Source organism: Amia ocellicauda, chromosome 17 (genome assembly GCF_036373705.1).
Source record: "Amia ocellicauda isolate fAmiCal2 chromosome 17, fAmiCal2.hap1, whole genome shotgun sequence".
NCBI classification, from domain to species: Eukaryota; Metazoa; Chordata; class Actinopteri; order Amiiformes; family Amiidae; genus Amia; species Amia ocellicauda.
This window is the reverse complement of record NC_089866.1, coordinates 12,498,169-12,512,101: the sequence shown is the minus strand read 5'-3', so window position 1 is coordinate 12,512,101 and position 13,933 is coordinate 12,498,169. Positions and strand designations below refer to the sequence as shown.

At 49.8% G+C, this 13,933-nt stretch overlaps 1 protein-coding gene across 1 annotated transcript in view; it reads left to right on the top strand.

Annotated features, from left to right (window-relative positions):
• Nucleotides 1-13,933, top strand: part of caskin1 (CASK interacting protein 1) — a 155,604-nt gene that overhangs the window by 134,847 nt on the left and 6,824 nt on the right. Inside the window, exons 12-20 of the mRNA XM_066689405.1 lie at nt 414-509; nt 1,013-1,131; nt 2,319-2,400; nt 3,166-3,266; nt 8,924-9,025; nt 10,040-10,178; nt 10,800-12,037; nt 12,436-13,210; nt 13,351-13,777. Of these exons, the coding sequence (XP_066545502.1) occupies nt 414-509; nt 1,013-1,131; nt 2,319-2,400; nt 3,166-3,266; nt 8,924-9,025; nt 10,040-10,178; nt 10,800-12,037; nt 12,436-13,210; nt 13,351-13,777 (3,079 nt within the window). The remainder of the gene's footprint in view (nt 1-413; nt 510-1,012; nt 1,132-2,318; nt 2,401-3,165; nt 3,267-8,923; nt 9,026-10,039; nt 10,179-10,799; nt 12,038-12,435; nt 13,211-13,350; nt 13,778-13,933) is intronic.

The following is a 13,933-nucleotide window of genomic DNA, read 5'->3' as shown; positions in this document are numbered from 1 at the left end:
GAAATCTGCTCCTCGTAGTGCACTGCAGCCCATGTATATGTGTATAGAAGCACAATCCCTATATACATATATATGTCAATATGTATGTATATATTTGTATATATGTGTATATATATATATATATATATGAAGCTATTACTTGTCTGAGCCCATCTGTGTCACAGACAGTTCCTGACAGCTGGCCAGGTGGCCCCTCAGTGGAAGATGACTCCAGTAACTCCTGTCACTTCTCCCCAGCCCCGCCTGTCCTCCCTCCCCCTGCTTTGCTGAGAAGCATGGCCGGGGGGTCCTGGGGAGCTGGGGGCCCGGGGATCGGAACCAGGGGGCCGGCGTTGGCGTGGCGTGGTGTGAGCTACGTGCTCCTCACGGCTCCAGACCCCACTCTGCTGTTAATGCTGGTTTCTGTGTTGAAGGTTCCCGTGGCTCCGAGTCCAGCCCCCATGGCTCCCCAACCCCGACCACGGGTGGCGCCAGCGAGGAGATCTGGGTGCTGCGCAAGCCCTTCGCAGGTAAAGGCTAGGCCAGCCCCCCAACTCCCACCCAACTTCACACCCCCACCCCCCCCTACCACCACCGTCCCACTATCAGACCTGCCACTGCGAACAGCCATCTCCATGTCTGATCCTAGGTCAATTGATCTATTTGCCAGGAGGCCAGAGCCAATGCGCCTTCCCAGGGAAACCCATTAACTCAAAAAGGCATCTACAGCTTTCAGGATCCGTGCTGGGAGGTCCCCTGTGAATGGCAGCCTGACTGTACCCGTGTCTGTGTCTGTCTGCAGGCTGTGTCCGGATGAGAGTGGTCTGCACTGTCATTTCATTCATTCAGTCAGTCGCTGTCCAGTCGATTGCAGACCAACTGCCAAGAGCGTTTAGTGTGCGTGTGTGCGTGCGTGTGTGTGTGTCACAGAGGGGTTACTGATCTGTCAGTGCTGTGGAGTGGCGTATTGTTTCCCCCTTCCCCCCGCCCCCTTGGCGTGACCGTCTCTGTCACTGTGTGTTTTGTGTGCCAGGCGGAGACCGCAGCAGCGTGGGCAGCTCGGGCAGTGTGGCGAGCGCCCGGTCCTCGGGGAGTGGGCAGAGCGCGGGGAGCAGCGCCCACGCATTGCATGCCCAGGCTGAGGGCGTCAAGGTGAGTATGGGAGCTTGTCAGAGGCGGGAGGGTCATCTGACCACGGTTCGTCCAGTTGCACCCCATAGTAGCAGGAGTAGGACAAACCAGCTTTCAAAGGGGCCCAAGCCAAGTGCCAAACCATTATAAAACCCAATGAGGAAGTCGTTCTTCCTTTCGTGGCTCAGTCAGTGTTCCATTCCTGGAGACGCTGTCTTTCTTTTAGTAAACATCACTTGCAATTCATTTGTACAATCCGTAGTTCATTGTGATGTAATCGTAGAAAACGTTAATAAATATATAAATAAAGATAAGAGTAGAAAGAGAAGGATAGAGTTTTAGAGCAGGAGACAAGAGGTTGAAAAACTGTGTAGCTTCCACTACTGCTAGGACTGCCATGTTTCACTTCTCCCCATTACTTCCTCATATGGGCTTGGCTTCCCAAAATAGTGGGTGTGGTCAAGCTGTCACTCATCCCTAGCAGTGAGTGTCCAGATAATAATCAATCAACAAATGGGAAGCAAAAGCCCATCAAAATATAGTTCAAAACAACACTATATACATATAAATAATTATTTGTAAACATAAATCAAAATGCATTTGGCTCCTACAGATGGATTAAGTTTACTTGTATTACTGCCTCCGTTTACAATGATGCCTTAGCTTAATAATCGATGCCTGTTTATCTGTCATGGCCATGCGATTTGATTATTTGTGATGTAATGTTTGATTAAGATGGTTTTGAAGCCCTTTCAGGGGACATTGAGCACACATTAAATGCATGGAATCGAACGTTTTATCCTTTTTTGCGGCTTAGCTATTTTAAGGTTCCAATAATCCAAAAACATGGTCTGAACAACCCCAAAAACTGGGTGTATGAGTATTACATATAGAATTTAAAAATGTACAACAACAACAACAACATCAAACAATTAAGGTCAAGTTCAAAGTGTAATTGATTCCATTCAGAAAGGACACAATCCACACGCCCCCCTATTGTGTACAGAGGTATTCTTTACCAGTGGGTGAGGTGGGCGTTGCTGCTATGTATGTAGAATGTGATCAACAGAACACCACAACTGTAATCCAAGAGAGCCACTTTAAGCTCAATTAGAAAGGCACTTCATAGCTTGAAAACTGGCAGCTCTGTCACGATGGTGTCATCTGTCTAACCTGGTAACCTGTCTTGGTGTTTGTTTGATATCCAGCTCTTGGCCACAGTCCTGTCTCAATCCCAGAAGGCCAAGGAACATCTGTTGGAACAAGCGAAGTCTATAGACAACCCTGCAGGTAGAGTGCATGTGGCAGTAGGCCTTTGAAGGTGTAGTTTTATAAACAAGAGCAGATCTCACCCCTTTTGTCTTCTAACTAACTTCTCCAGTTAGTTTCTAATACTTTACTTTGCAGGGATAATTTTCTAGACTCGCCAGAGAATAGAAATCCCACCTTGCCCAGTCAATTGGATGCATGGAGGCCTGCTTGTGACGGCACTCTGAGCCCCAGCGCAATACAGTGACTCACTGTCAAACCATGAGCCATCTTCATTATATTGCCACCTCTGGGACAGGCACTGAAATTGGCCTTAAGCAGGGCTGGCAGTGTACTTGTGCCAAATCCACTGAAGAGGGGAAACTGGCGAGATGCGAGTGGTATAAAGAATGACAGCTGTAATTCCTGATCTTCTGCCTTTCCTTTTTCTGTCATCAGTTAAATCAGCCGCTATCTTAGTAACATATGTTTTAATGGCACATAAAAACACTGAACAGGCTGGCTGTCCCAGGAAGGCAGATGGTACTGCAAGGGAATGGGGCAGGGGGTGAACGGTGGGAAGGGGCAGGGGAGGTGGCGTGTGTGCGTGTGTGTGTGTGCGTGCATGTGTACGTATGTGTGTGTGTGGCGAGGGGAGTGTTTCTGATTCCAGTTAACTCTTGAAGCGCCCGGCCTTAGTGTAATTTTTCCCTATTCACTGTTAGGGGTGCAAGGGACAGTGTGTGTGTCTTGTGTGTGGATTAGTGCTGCTGGGAATGCATGCTAACCTCAGCATCTCTCCCTCAGGCTCCTCACGCCAACAGAGCTCGGCCAGCTGCCCCTTCCACGAGCAGCCGTATGGGGATGCATCGTCACAGCGGAAGGGAGATGCTCCGTCAGAGGGCAAGGTAAGTCGTAGTCACTTGTCACATCGCTGCTCCCACCACCACTCACCCAGACCACCACCGCTCTCGCGAGGAAGCGGCCCAAACACTTCCTGTCGCAGCTCACCGCCTCCCTGCTGAGGGCGCGAGAGGAGTCAGAGAGAGACGGTGAGTGGGGCTACACAGCGGATTCAGGGCTGTGTTTTCAAACTGTCTTTTTCCTTAGCATTTTCCTACCATCTTATCTTAAAACCGAGCAGCACTGCGGGCTGAATCCCACACTGTGGTGCCTGCATCTGTGTCTGGCATGCTTGGCTTTCTCCCGACAACTGCAGTAACCCAGACAAGGGGGCCTTAATTAACCTTCGCTGCATCATTCCCCTGCGCCAAGTGTCACTTGTACCTTGGAACCGGCCTGGCGGACTGTTAACCACTGCTGCTTGAGATTCCCCTTGATTTAAGCTGACCCTTTTTCCTTCTGATTTATTTGACCCATTATTTGATTTGATTTGATGATTATTTTGCATTGGTTGCTGTGCTGCGCTTTTTGCGTTTTCTTTTCAGTAAGTACCCAAAAATCACAAGTCATTTGTATCTTGTAAAATCATTCAACAAATCAAATACTAATTCCCAGACCAAGTGGTGGGACACATTGAGAGGGAGAGTTGCTCTGCAGTTCAGTGCAGTGGGGTTCAGCAGTGAAGCAGCTCTAGTCATAGCTGGGTGCTGAAAGATTTCTGTCATAGTTCTCACTCATGCCAGTGTTGTGGAGAGAACAGGGTACTAGAATGAGCTCATACACTAAAACACTAAACAGCTGATATAGCAGCCAGGCACCCACACCCGCTGCAGACCTATCAGCTGACCTAAGAGTCCCTCGTCTAATTTTTCACTGGGTTGACTGGACTGTTCCACAGGTTTTCGAAACAGTACAGCCCACAAGTGTACTTGTTACCTGAACACTGTCGGCCATATTTTCAGGTTGAACTGAGCCTTGCAGTTCTGTGTCTGTGGAGCAGCTCGATTAACTAACACTGGTGCAGAACAGAACCTTGGCTCTGAAATGTTGACATCAGGGGCCTCCAATCCCACAGGTTTTTATTAAGGTCACCCTTAAATCATCCATCCATGCAGACTTGGAAACATTTCCTTCCAACCAGTGAATGACAGGTTGTGTGTTTTTAGTTTTTTATTGAATATGTGACTGTACTTGCTTATCTGATTATAAATATGTCCTCTGGCTTTAGAAATTGCTCACATATAAAACTTACAGCTTTTGGGATCTTCAAGTCGATGGTTGATGGTTGATGGTTGGAGATCACTCCTAGAATATACCAAGATGTGAAGTTTGTAGTTGAGCAGTGCAGGTTTCACATGGGCCCTGGGGTACTGGGTGAAGAGTTGACAGGAGTCACATGGATCCAGTTGGGATGTTGAAGATGGGCCCACTTCGGGCAGCAAGTTTCAGAAAGGCAAAATGAATCCCGTGCGCAGTATTGTTTCCTTGTATGACATCAGTAGAGTTAAACATTTCTGAATCTCACCTGGTTTTGACTTTCTTATGGAACACGGCTGAGCAGACAAATCGGTAAAGCTGTCCGGTTGACATAAGCTGCCAACATTGCCGCCGATCCAGAACAAAAATTCTCGTAGTCTCTCTCTTTGCCTGTCTTTCTAACTCACTGTCTTTCTGTCCGCCGGCCTCTCTGTCTCTCTCTTGTTCTTTCTTTCTGTGAGCCTGTTGAGAAAGTGGCATGAGGGTTGCCATCTACATAGCAGACCGTGTGGGGGTGGGGGGGCACTGCGAAAACCGCTTTGCATTCCAGTGTGGTTAAGAGCTCAGGGCTGGGGACTGAGATAGTGACTGCAGAAGATGAGAGAATCTAGTTGGGGATTCCTTGCAGTGTCCTTCAACTCCAGTACTCAAAGGCCACAGGCCAAGAGGTTTTATAAGGGCCCTTGTTTAGTATTAGGTTAGGTTATCCTGTGACTGTGTTCTGAAACCTGGAGTAGTGAGGGAGTGACTCCAGGAACAGGGTTCACTATAACCCAGACAGCCAAGCTATATACATAAGATAATTCCTCCCTGCCTGCAGGTAAGAGGCCATTGAACCCTGACACCTGAGCTCTGCAGCTGTCAGTGACAAGCTGAAGAACTGTCTATTAAACAATGTGAATGCTTCATAAAACATAATGCTGTTCTTCGTAACTTCTCTCATCCGGGTTCCATTAAATCATCCCAGCACTGAACAGGTGTCTAGTGCGAAGGGCACAGTCCACACGCCTCTTGCCAATAGGATTCAGCTCATTTGCCATGCTTTTCAGGTAGAGCGTTCTGTGTTTGGAAGGTCATCCCCAGGGTTGGTCTATAGATGCACCTGACCTCCTCCCACACTCCAAGGAAAAAGCCCCTTTTCGCCACACCTCCTAACAATTTGGGGCACCCCAAGATTTCCCCCTAAAAAGACCTACATTTTTCCATAACTTTTAAATAGATGCCAGACAACGGGGGTGGGCCAATGTCACGGTGTACCTACAGGGCTCTGTGCTTGCCTAGCAATCATTTGTACTGAGTCTAAACAAGAAATAAATGATGACACCATTCTTTGTGTCCCATTATTGGTGCTAAAGCATCCTTGGTTTACCAGCGGTGGCAAACAGATTTCCCATTATTGCATTGCATTGCATTACATTACATTACATTTTGGAATTCTTTCATCTATGGTTCAAACAAGGCCTTAACCCTCTGTGGGTTAAAAAGTGTCAACTTCGCTGAGACAATCTGCTTGGTTTATTGCCTCCTAGTGGCCTGAATCTGCTGCTACCATCTGGCAGGAAGCCCATTTTTTTGCACAGGACACCAGATCCACTGCTATGACCGAGCAGCAGTTCAGTGAAGAGAAAATGAACAAATAACGTATCCGTTCACCACATAGAGCTGGATTGTAGTTTAGCAAAGCACACAATGCGAGTTCTTGGCCATTGGTGCCGAGGGGGAGACTCCAGCCACGTGCGCGAAAGGGCCCAGACAAGAGCCAGCAGACAGGACAGTGATGGATTGCGCCTATCTTCTTTTCTAGAGCTCAGAGGCTGTTATCCATTGGCTGAGCGAGTTTCAGCTGCAAGTCTACGCTCCAAACTTCATCAGCGCTGGCTATGACATACCCACCATTAGCCGCATGACCCCCGAGGTAAGACCACCCCCCAAACCCCTCCGCCCCCCCAAAAACATCCCACCATAGTCCCTACTAAACCCCCACTCCCACTACCTTCCACCGCTCCACACAACCCCAGTAGCCCACAAAGCGAACGCAGAACTACTTCACACCGCATCACACCTGCCCTGACAACCTTCCCCCATGCTGTGGCCCTTGTCTGTTTTCCCTGTGAAAGTCTGCAAATCTAGCAGACAGATGGGCCCAACTGTGGGAGACTCTTTGTCCGAAGGTTTTGTAGGCCTCTGAAGCAATACTAGAGTGTCATGTAAAAAGCCTCCATTAAAGCGAAGAGAGATTCTGTCTCTTGAGACCAGAGCCACAAACATCTGAGGTAATGTCCTTTCTCAGCATCACTGACCTGTGGAAAGGGGCAGAAGATTCAGGAAGGTCTTTGACAGCTGCTAAACAAAAGTGTGTTTCAGGAAAGCTCCTGTTTTCCTTTTGGAAGAAAGGAAACAGTATGATCAATCTAAGAAGACCTGGGGAAACATCTTGGAAGTCTATTCACCCATTAAGTGCTACTGTGCTGTACCCTGTGTGTGTGTGTGTATATGTATGTACATATGTATGTCTGTATCTCACTAGACTTCTGACGCATTAGCTGGCCCTCGGATGTCTCTCTCTCTCGTGCATTCAAGCGGCACCCTAATGCTTTAAGGAAACAATCATTTCAGTGGATTGTTTCATGGGTTGTTTTTTTTTACGTCATCTGATTAAAACATGTTTTTAATCGTGCTCCGAGGGAGGGTTGTGTGTGTGTTGCTGTGCTTTCATTGCTGACATTATCAGTGTTGTGTTCCTGGTTCCCTCTGTGGGGAGGGCAGCCGTGCCACCCCTGTGCGGTCCCCCAAGGGTAAAGGAGATGGCAGGCTTTGCCCTCCCCTGCCCTCTGTCTGGTGCTACTGGGGGGTGTGACATCATGACTGTGGTGACTTTCCGTGACCTTGCTGTGACCTCCTTCCCCTTTGCGTGGCATGTTCTTTGAGAAGGCAATCTGAACTGAAGGTCTATCCTCAAAGCTCCCCCGAGCAACAGAAACCTTAAGGAGGGAACCAAACCTGGATACAAATACGATACTGAGATACTGAGTGTGGTTGGAAATGTGTGCTTTGGGTTTTGCAGCGCATTTCTCTCTGTACAGATATAATGAAACCATAATGCACGTGTCATCCGCTGTTGATTCGGTTTCATCCTGTATGGGAACCAGATTGGCTTCAGTTGATTTCTTACCATGGGGTTTGTGTTAAAGAAACAAGAATGGGACTTGTTCTGTATTGCCCCAGTCATCTTGTGAACTGCTGTGAACTGCATGCTGTAAAGTGCGGTATGGAGTGGTATTGTGTACATGTCAGACATTACTCACACACACACAATCACAGGGCCTATGCACACACCTACTTAAACAAATCAAAGAGAAATCAAACCCAATCACTAATGCATTAGGTCCAGGATCCAAACAAAGATTGTCTGTATTTTGGGGTACTCTGAAAATCACTTGCAGGCCATGTTTGGCACATTGTCTTTTTGCTTTTTATTATATATATTTATTTTGTTATTTCATTTACAAAATCTTCAGCTCTGCTTCTCTTTCTTTATTTTTTCTGGCAACTTCACAACAGCTGTTGGTTCTCCTACTCAGTTCCAGAGTATCTTCTGGCCTTCAACATATCAAAGTCCTGTATTATTTATGTGCTCTGATAACCTGCTGCCAAATGTGTGCTGCAACATCCTGTGTAGGCATAAACCACCCCATGGGAAAATCCCAGATTTGCGATGTGTGAAGAGGGATGGCTTTATTACAGGCTACAGCGATGTAACAGTCTCTGTAAAGATGATTTGAAAATCTGCTGTCAGACGATCTGCTAGTTTAATAATAATAATAATAATAATAATAATAATAATAATAATAATAATAATAATAATAATATGTAGAAACTGGATCTGATTTTCTTTCTTCTGAAAAATCATTCTTGTTGGGCTGAAGTTACAAATACTTGACATAACACTTGACAAAGCAGTCTGAGCCTCTTCAGGATACTGATTGTGTGAGTAAACAACACCAAATGTGAATATTTAATCCTTGTTACCAGTGGGTTTGGCAACATGTCTCAGAGGGCTGACTGTGCCTGTGCCAGCTGCCTACACCCCACCCATGTTAGCAACACAATCATACTGGTAATCCTGTTTGATTAAAATCATCTAAAATCAGTAAAGTAAAAAAATCCACAAGATCATTGCTGATTTCAGATTTAGAAAATAAATGCAAGTAGATAAGATTTTGGGATGATCTTGCAGCTTTTTATTCACCTGAAGTGGCTCAAAGCGCTCTGATTTTCAAACTTGGCATTGTTTCCAGCCCTGGTCCGGTCCAGAGGCTGCCATTTCCCACACATCTGCCCAGACAGTCCTGCTCTGTGTTGCACGGTGGGCTATATGTGATGAAACAGGGTTTCTCTGTTTCAGGACCTAACAGCCATAGGGGTGACCAAGCCCGGCCACCGCAAGAAAATCACCTCCGAAATCAACAAGCTCAACGTAACCGAATGGCTGCCGGAGCACAAACCTGTGAGTACACAACACCGGGAATATCAATCAGTTGCTTTTTATGTGGTGTACCGCCCTTTGTAAGGTTCACAGAGCACTTCACAAAATAATATAACGTAGTAATGAATACAAAATGAAATAAACCTTTAGGCACGGAAGAGAGAAAAAAAACACTCCTACAGGATGATTGACTGTTGCAGGAGAACATAAATCTCTCTCAATGTGCATACGGTTATAGGTAACCTAACTAACCCATACACACACATTTTGAAATGCAAATTGAACTGCCAGTTACAATCCAGTGCAAATTCCCGAACTCCGTTCAAGTGAAAAAGAGGTTCATTCAATATCTCTCTTCCAGTGATTGATTCTCCTTGTTTACATTGGCTCATTTCAACTTTTACAATTATTTTCTGTAACAACACACTATAGCAGTGGTTCTCAAACATGTCCTAGAGTACCCTGCTGGTTCTGAGCTCTTAATTACTTAATTGAACCCTTAATTGGTAAAGTCAGCATTGGTGTAGATACAAACGCACACAATGAGCAAAGTCACCTTGCAGGGCAGACAAAAGTGGAGCTTTTTCTCAACACCCAGCATACTATTTAGCCTTGTGAGTACATTGTCGCAACTTCCTGCTGATGTGAAATCGCTTTGGGTCATCATAACTGTGTAGACTCCCAGATGCATCAGTACAACTGTTTAAAGATAAATAATGATGATAAACATTTGTGATATTAAAATTTGTAATATAAAAAAAAATCTACGAGTAACATAATTTAAAAACCCATACATCAATAAACTCCCTAATGTTTCTGGAATATGATGTCTGACACCCACAAATTACTGTACTATATGAGCATCTGCAATAACATTGTTTGACACCACCAAACCACAACCTCACAGCACCCTTCTGAAATGGGACAGTGCTGTGTGTTAGCAGGGCATCCCCCTACATCTCACCTCCCTCTCTGCTGCCGTGAACTGGCCCTCCTGCCTTTGACCGCTCTAAATGTATGTGTTTGCTCTTTTAGGCTAACCTGGCCGAGTGGCTGTCCATGATTGGGCTCGGGCAGTATTACCAAATCCTGGTTCACAACGGCTATGAGAACATTGACTTCATCACCGACATCACTTGGGAGGACCTGCAGGAGATTGGCATTACCAAACTGGGTGAGTGTAAGGGCCTGCTGGGGGGCAGCAGTGGGTCACCAGCCCCTGTCCATAAATATAGATGATTTAGAAATTTAGCATACTGCTGTGCACATACATATTACACATCTTTAGTGCTGGTGATCCTTGGTCCAGTTCTCAATTTGATGTCTTAATGCTGCGAAGTGACTGAAAAAAACAATTTCTGTGCATCCGGGCTCCCTGACATTGTTGTGACATCATTAACGTCGCCCAATTCCCGCAGTGGAGATTTGCTTTGGCCTCTCTGTTTAAATTGAATAACACACATTCTTGTGGACCATCCTCTGCACTTTAGATTAAAAGATTCCAGTTGGCTTCAGCTTTGCTTTAAATTGTGATCGACTTGTGTAACCAGAGCCGATGAGATGGAATAAATCTGTCCCGACAAGATAAGGAAACACACTTGTCTGAGTTACAAGAAACACAGGAATCACTTCAAGCTGACAAGCAGGTGCAATGATCTGTGAGAGTGAAATAGATTTTAAAATAAATGAATGGAGTCTTCAATGTATTTTGCACCCAAAAATGTTCCACAGTAAAGCAAAATATTTAATTCATTTTGAAAATCCTGTACATTGTCTCCTGCCCCTCCACCCCTAGGCCACCAGAAGAAGCTGATGTTGGCAGTGAAGAAGCTGGCCGAGATCCAGAAGGCGTCGGAACAGGGTCGCAGCACTCTGCGCAGGAAGGCCCCACAGTCTCTGGAGGTGATGGCCATAGAGAGCCCCCAGCAGGAGAACGCAGAGTGCCTGTCGCCCAAGATGAGCACCTTCCAGGACAGCGAGCTGAGCGACGAGCTGCAGGCCGCCATGACGCGTGCCAGTGATGTCCAGGAGAGCGGCGAGGCCAAGCAGGCGGGCAACCATGTGGCACAGCGGGCACGCAGCGTGCACGAGAACAACCTGAGCAAGGCCAAGGAGTCCGAGGACAGTGGCAGCATCCAGAGGAAGGAGGTGCGGCCCATGAGGCAGGGCAGCCAGGGCCAGGGGATACAGAGGGCAAGCGTGCCGCCTGTGCTCGGCAAACCACGCCAATCCTTCCCCCCGGCTGGAGGAGGGGGCCCATCCTACACCCCACCGCAGACCCCCACCAAGACCAAGCCGTCCTCCCCTCAGACTATGGGCCCTCCCCAGGCCACCGCCAAAGTGAAGCCCACCCCACAGTTGCTGCCCCAGACAGACCGGCCCATGTCACCTCGCTCGCTCCCACAGTCACCCACGCACAGGGGCTACGCCTACGTGATGCCGCAGCCTGTGGAGGGGGGAGAGGGTGCAGGGGGCTCCCCACAGCCACAGCCGCCCCCAGGCACCCCCGTGTCCGTGCCCATGCTGTGCTTGCCCCCGCAGGGCGACGAATCAGATGAGGACCAAGGGCGGCCCAAGAAGCGTGCGCACAGCCTGAGCCGCTATGCTGTGTCAGACAGTGAGCAGGAGCGGGATGAGCTGACAGTGCCCGATGGTGGGCACTACGCCACCGTCCAGCGCCGCGTGGGCCGCAGCAACTCAGTCCGCGGCGACAAGAACGTCAACCGCAGCCAATCCTTTGCCATGCGTCCCAAGAAGAAGGGCCCCCCACCGCCCCCACCCAAGCGCTCCAGCTCTGCCATCTCCAGCACCAACCTGGCAGATGACCTGGCCAAGGAAGGGGGCAGCTCCAAGCTGGAGGTGGTCTACCACGAGCAGCGGCGGGCCAGCGACCTTGGCGGCGCCGTGGACACAGGCAGCGCGGGCAGCGTGAAGAGCATTGCCGCCATGCTGGAAATGTCCTCCATCGGCGGCGGTGCCAAGGCCCTGGCGCTGCAGAAATCCCTGGGTGGCAGCGGGCGGCACTACCTGCAGGTATGGGCTCAGGAGCCAGAGTTATCAAACCTATGAAAAAATATGAATAGTAAGAACTTAAGAATGGGAACCTAGAAGTGACCATTGCCTCCATCTTGCTCATTTGATTGCCAGTAGCTTATTGCCAAGAACTCATCCAGTCATTTTGCCAGTCCTCTTCAACAGTGAAGCTGGGTAGCTTGTACCAGACCCAGACAATGTATGTAATGATGACAGGTGTAATGATGTCCAGATTTATATTCAGGTTTCTAAAGGGTAAGCAGGTAGATGTTCTGTTTTGTCATCCAGCCACCAGGGACTTTGCCCAGTGGCTGTGTGGGCCTGGAGCGCTCGAGTCTGCGTGTGTGATCCAGCATCTCTTTATCTTTCTGTTTCTCTCTCTCTCTCTCTCTCTCCAGGTCAGCCCAGATCATGCCCGTGTGGCCGCCCTCGGCTCGGGGAAGCACCGTGACGCCATCGGGCTGGACGGCGAGGTGGTGAACCGGCGCAGGACAATCAGTGGCCCAGTGACTGGGCTGGTGGCAGCCGCGCGGAGGGAAAGGCTGTCCAGGGAGCCTGAATCACCCAAGGACAGGGTGGCTCCGGAGCCACCACCCGGGTCCAGTAACAGCTCGGCTGAGAATCTCCCCTTCGCCGAAGATGGAACCCTCACCATCAAACAGCGGCCCAGGCAGGGCAGGGGTGAGGGCGGGGATGGCTTGCCAGAGGGCATCTACATCCTGCAGCAGGAGGAGCTCTCCCGGATGGACGCCACGGCCACGTTGAAGAGGAGGGTCAAGCCCCGGCACCACCCCGATGGCGTCAAGTTCCACCTCACCGAGTCCAGTACGGTCAAGCGGCGCCCCAAGAGCAGAGACAAGGAGCCCACCGAGCGGGAGCTGCAAGAGAGCCAGGCCTTCGCCCCCTACCAGAACGGCACCGGCACCATCAAGCGGCGGCCTGTGTCTGAGATGAGCGGCATGGAGCAGGCCGGGCCCCAGGGCAACGGCGAGCCAGGCTTCCGCAGGGACAGCGCCGATTTCGGGTTGCAGGGCGGCAACGGGGAACCCCGCAAACCTGTCAAGCCACCCGTGTCTCCCAAGCCCATCCTGTCCCAGCAGGGCACAGTGAAGAAGCAGGGGCCCCCTACCCCCACCTCCAAGAGAGCGCCCATCCCAGGACCAGGCAGCCCAGGTACACATCTGTCTCACTTAACTCAGGGGTGGACATACTGTATATCAGAGCTCCCAAAACATTCCAGTGCTACCGCCATGCCATCCTCAACACTCTCAACTCTCTCTCTCTCTCACTCTCTCTTTCTCCCCTTCCTGCAGAGGTGAAGAGGGTGCCGCCGCCCGTGTCCCCGAAACCCGCCCCGCCGCCTACCGCCCCCAAACCTCCCAAGGTGCAAAGCGTCCTGCAGTCCATCAGCGCCGGACCCACGCCCACCCCCTCCCCGGCCAAGCAGCCCGGAAGCAAGGCCTCCAGCACCCCGCCCTCGCTGTGCTCCAGCCCCGCCAAGCCCCTGAGCCCACCGACCCCCCACGCACATCCCCACCCGCAGCCCACGCCGCCGCCGCCGCCCTCCCCCGGCCCCACGCCGCCCCCGGTCAAACCCCCGCGCTCCTCCCTCTCGGGTGCTTCAACCGACAGCGCGGGGCCCGAGGCCGTGCAGCAGAAGCTGGAGGAGACCAGCGCCTCCCTGGCCGCAGCTCTGCAGGCCGTGGAGGAGAAGATCAAACAAGAGGACGGGCACAAAGAGTGAGTGACACCAATCTGAGAGCAGAGTATGGTGTCTGAACAGATTAAGTGTTTTACCACCCTGTTTTTGATTTGTTAAGTGTCCTGACCTCTCTCTCTCTCTCTCTCTCTCTCTCTCTCTCTCTCTCTCTCTCTCTCTCTCTCTCTCTCTCTCTC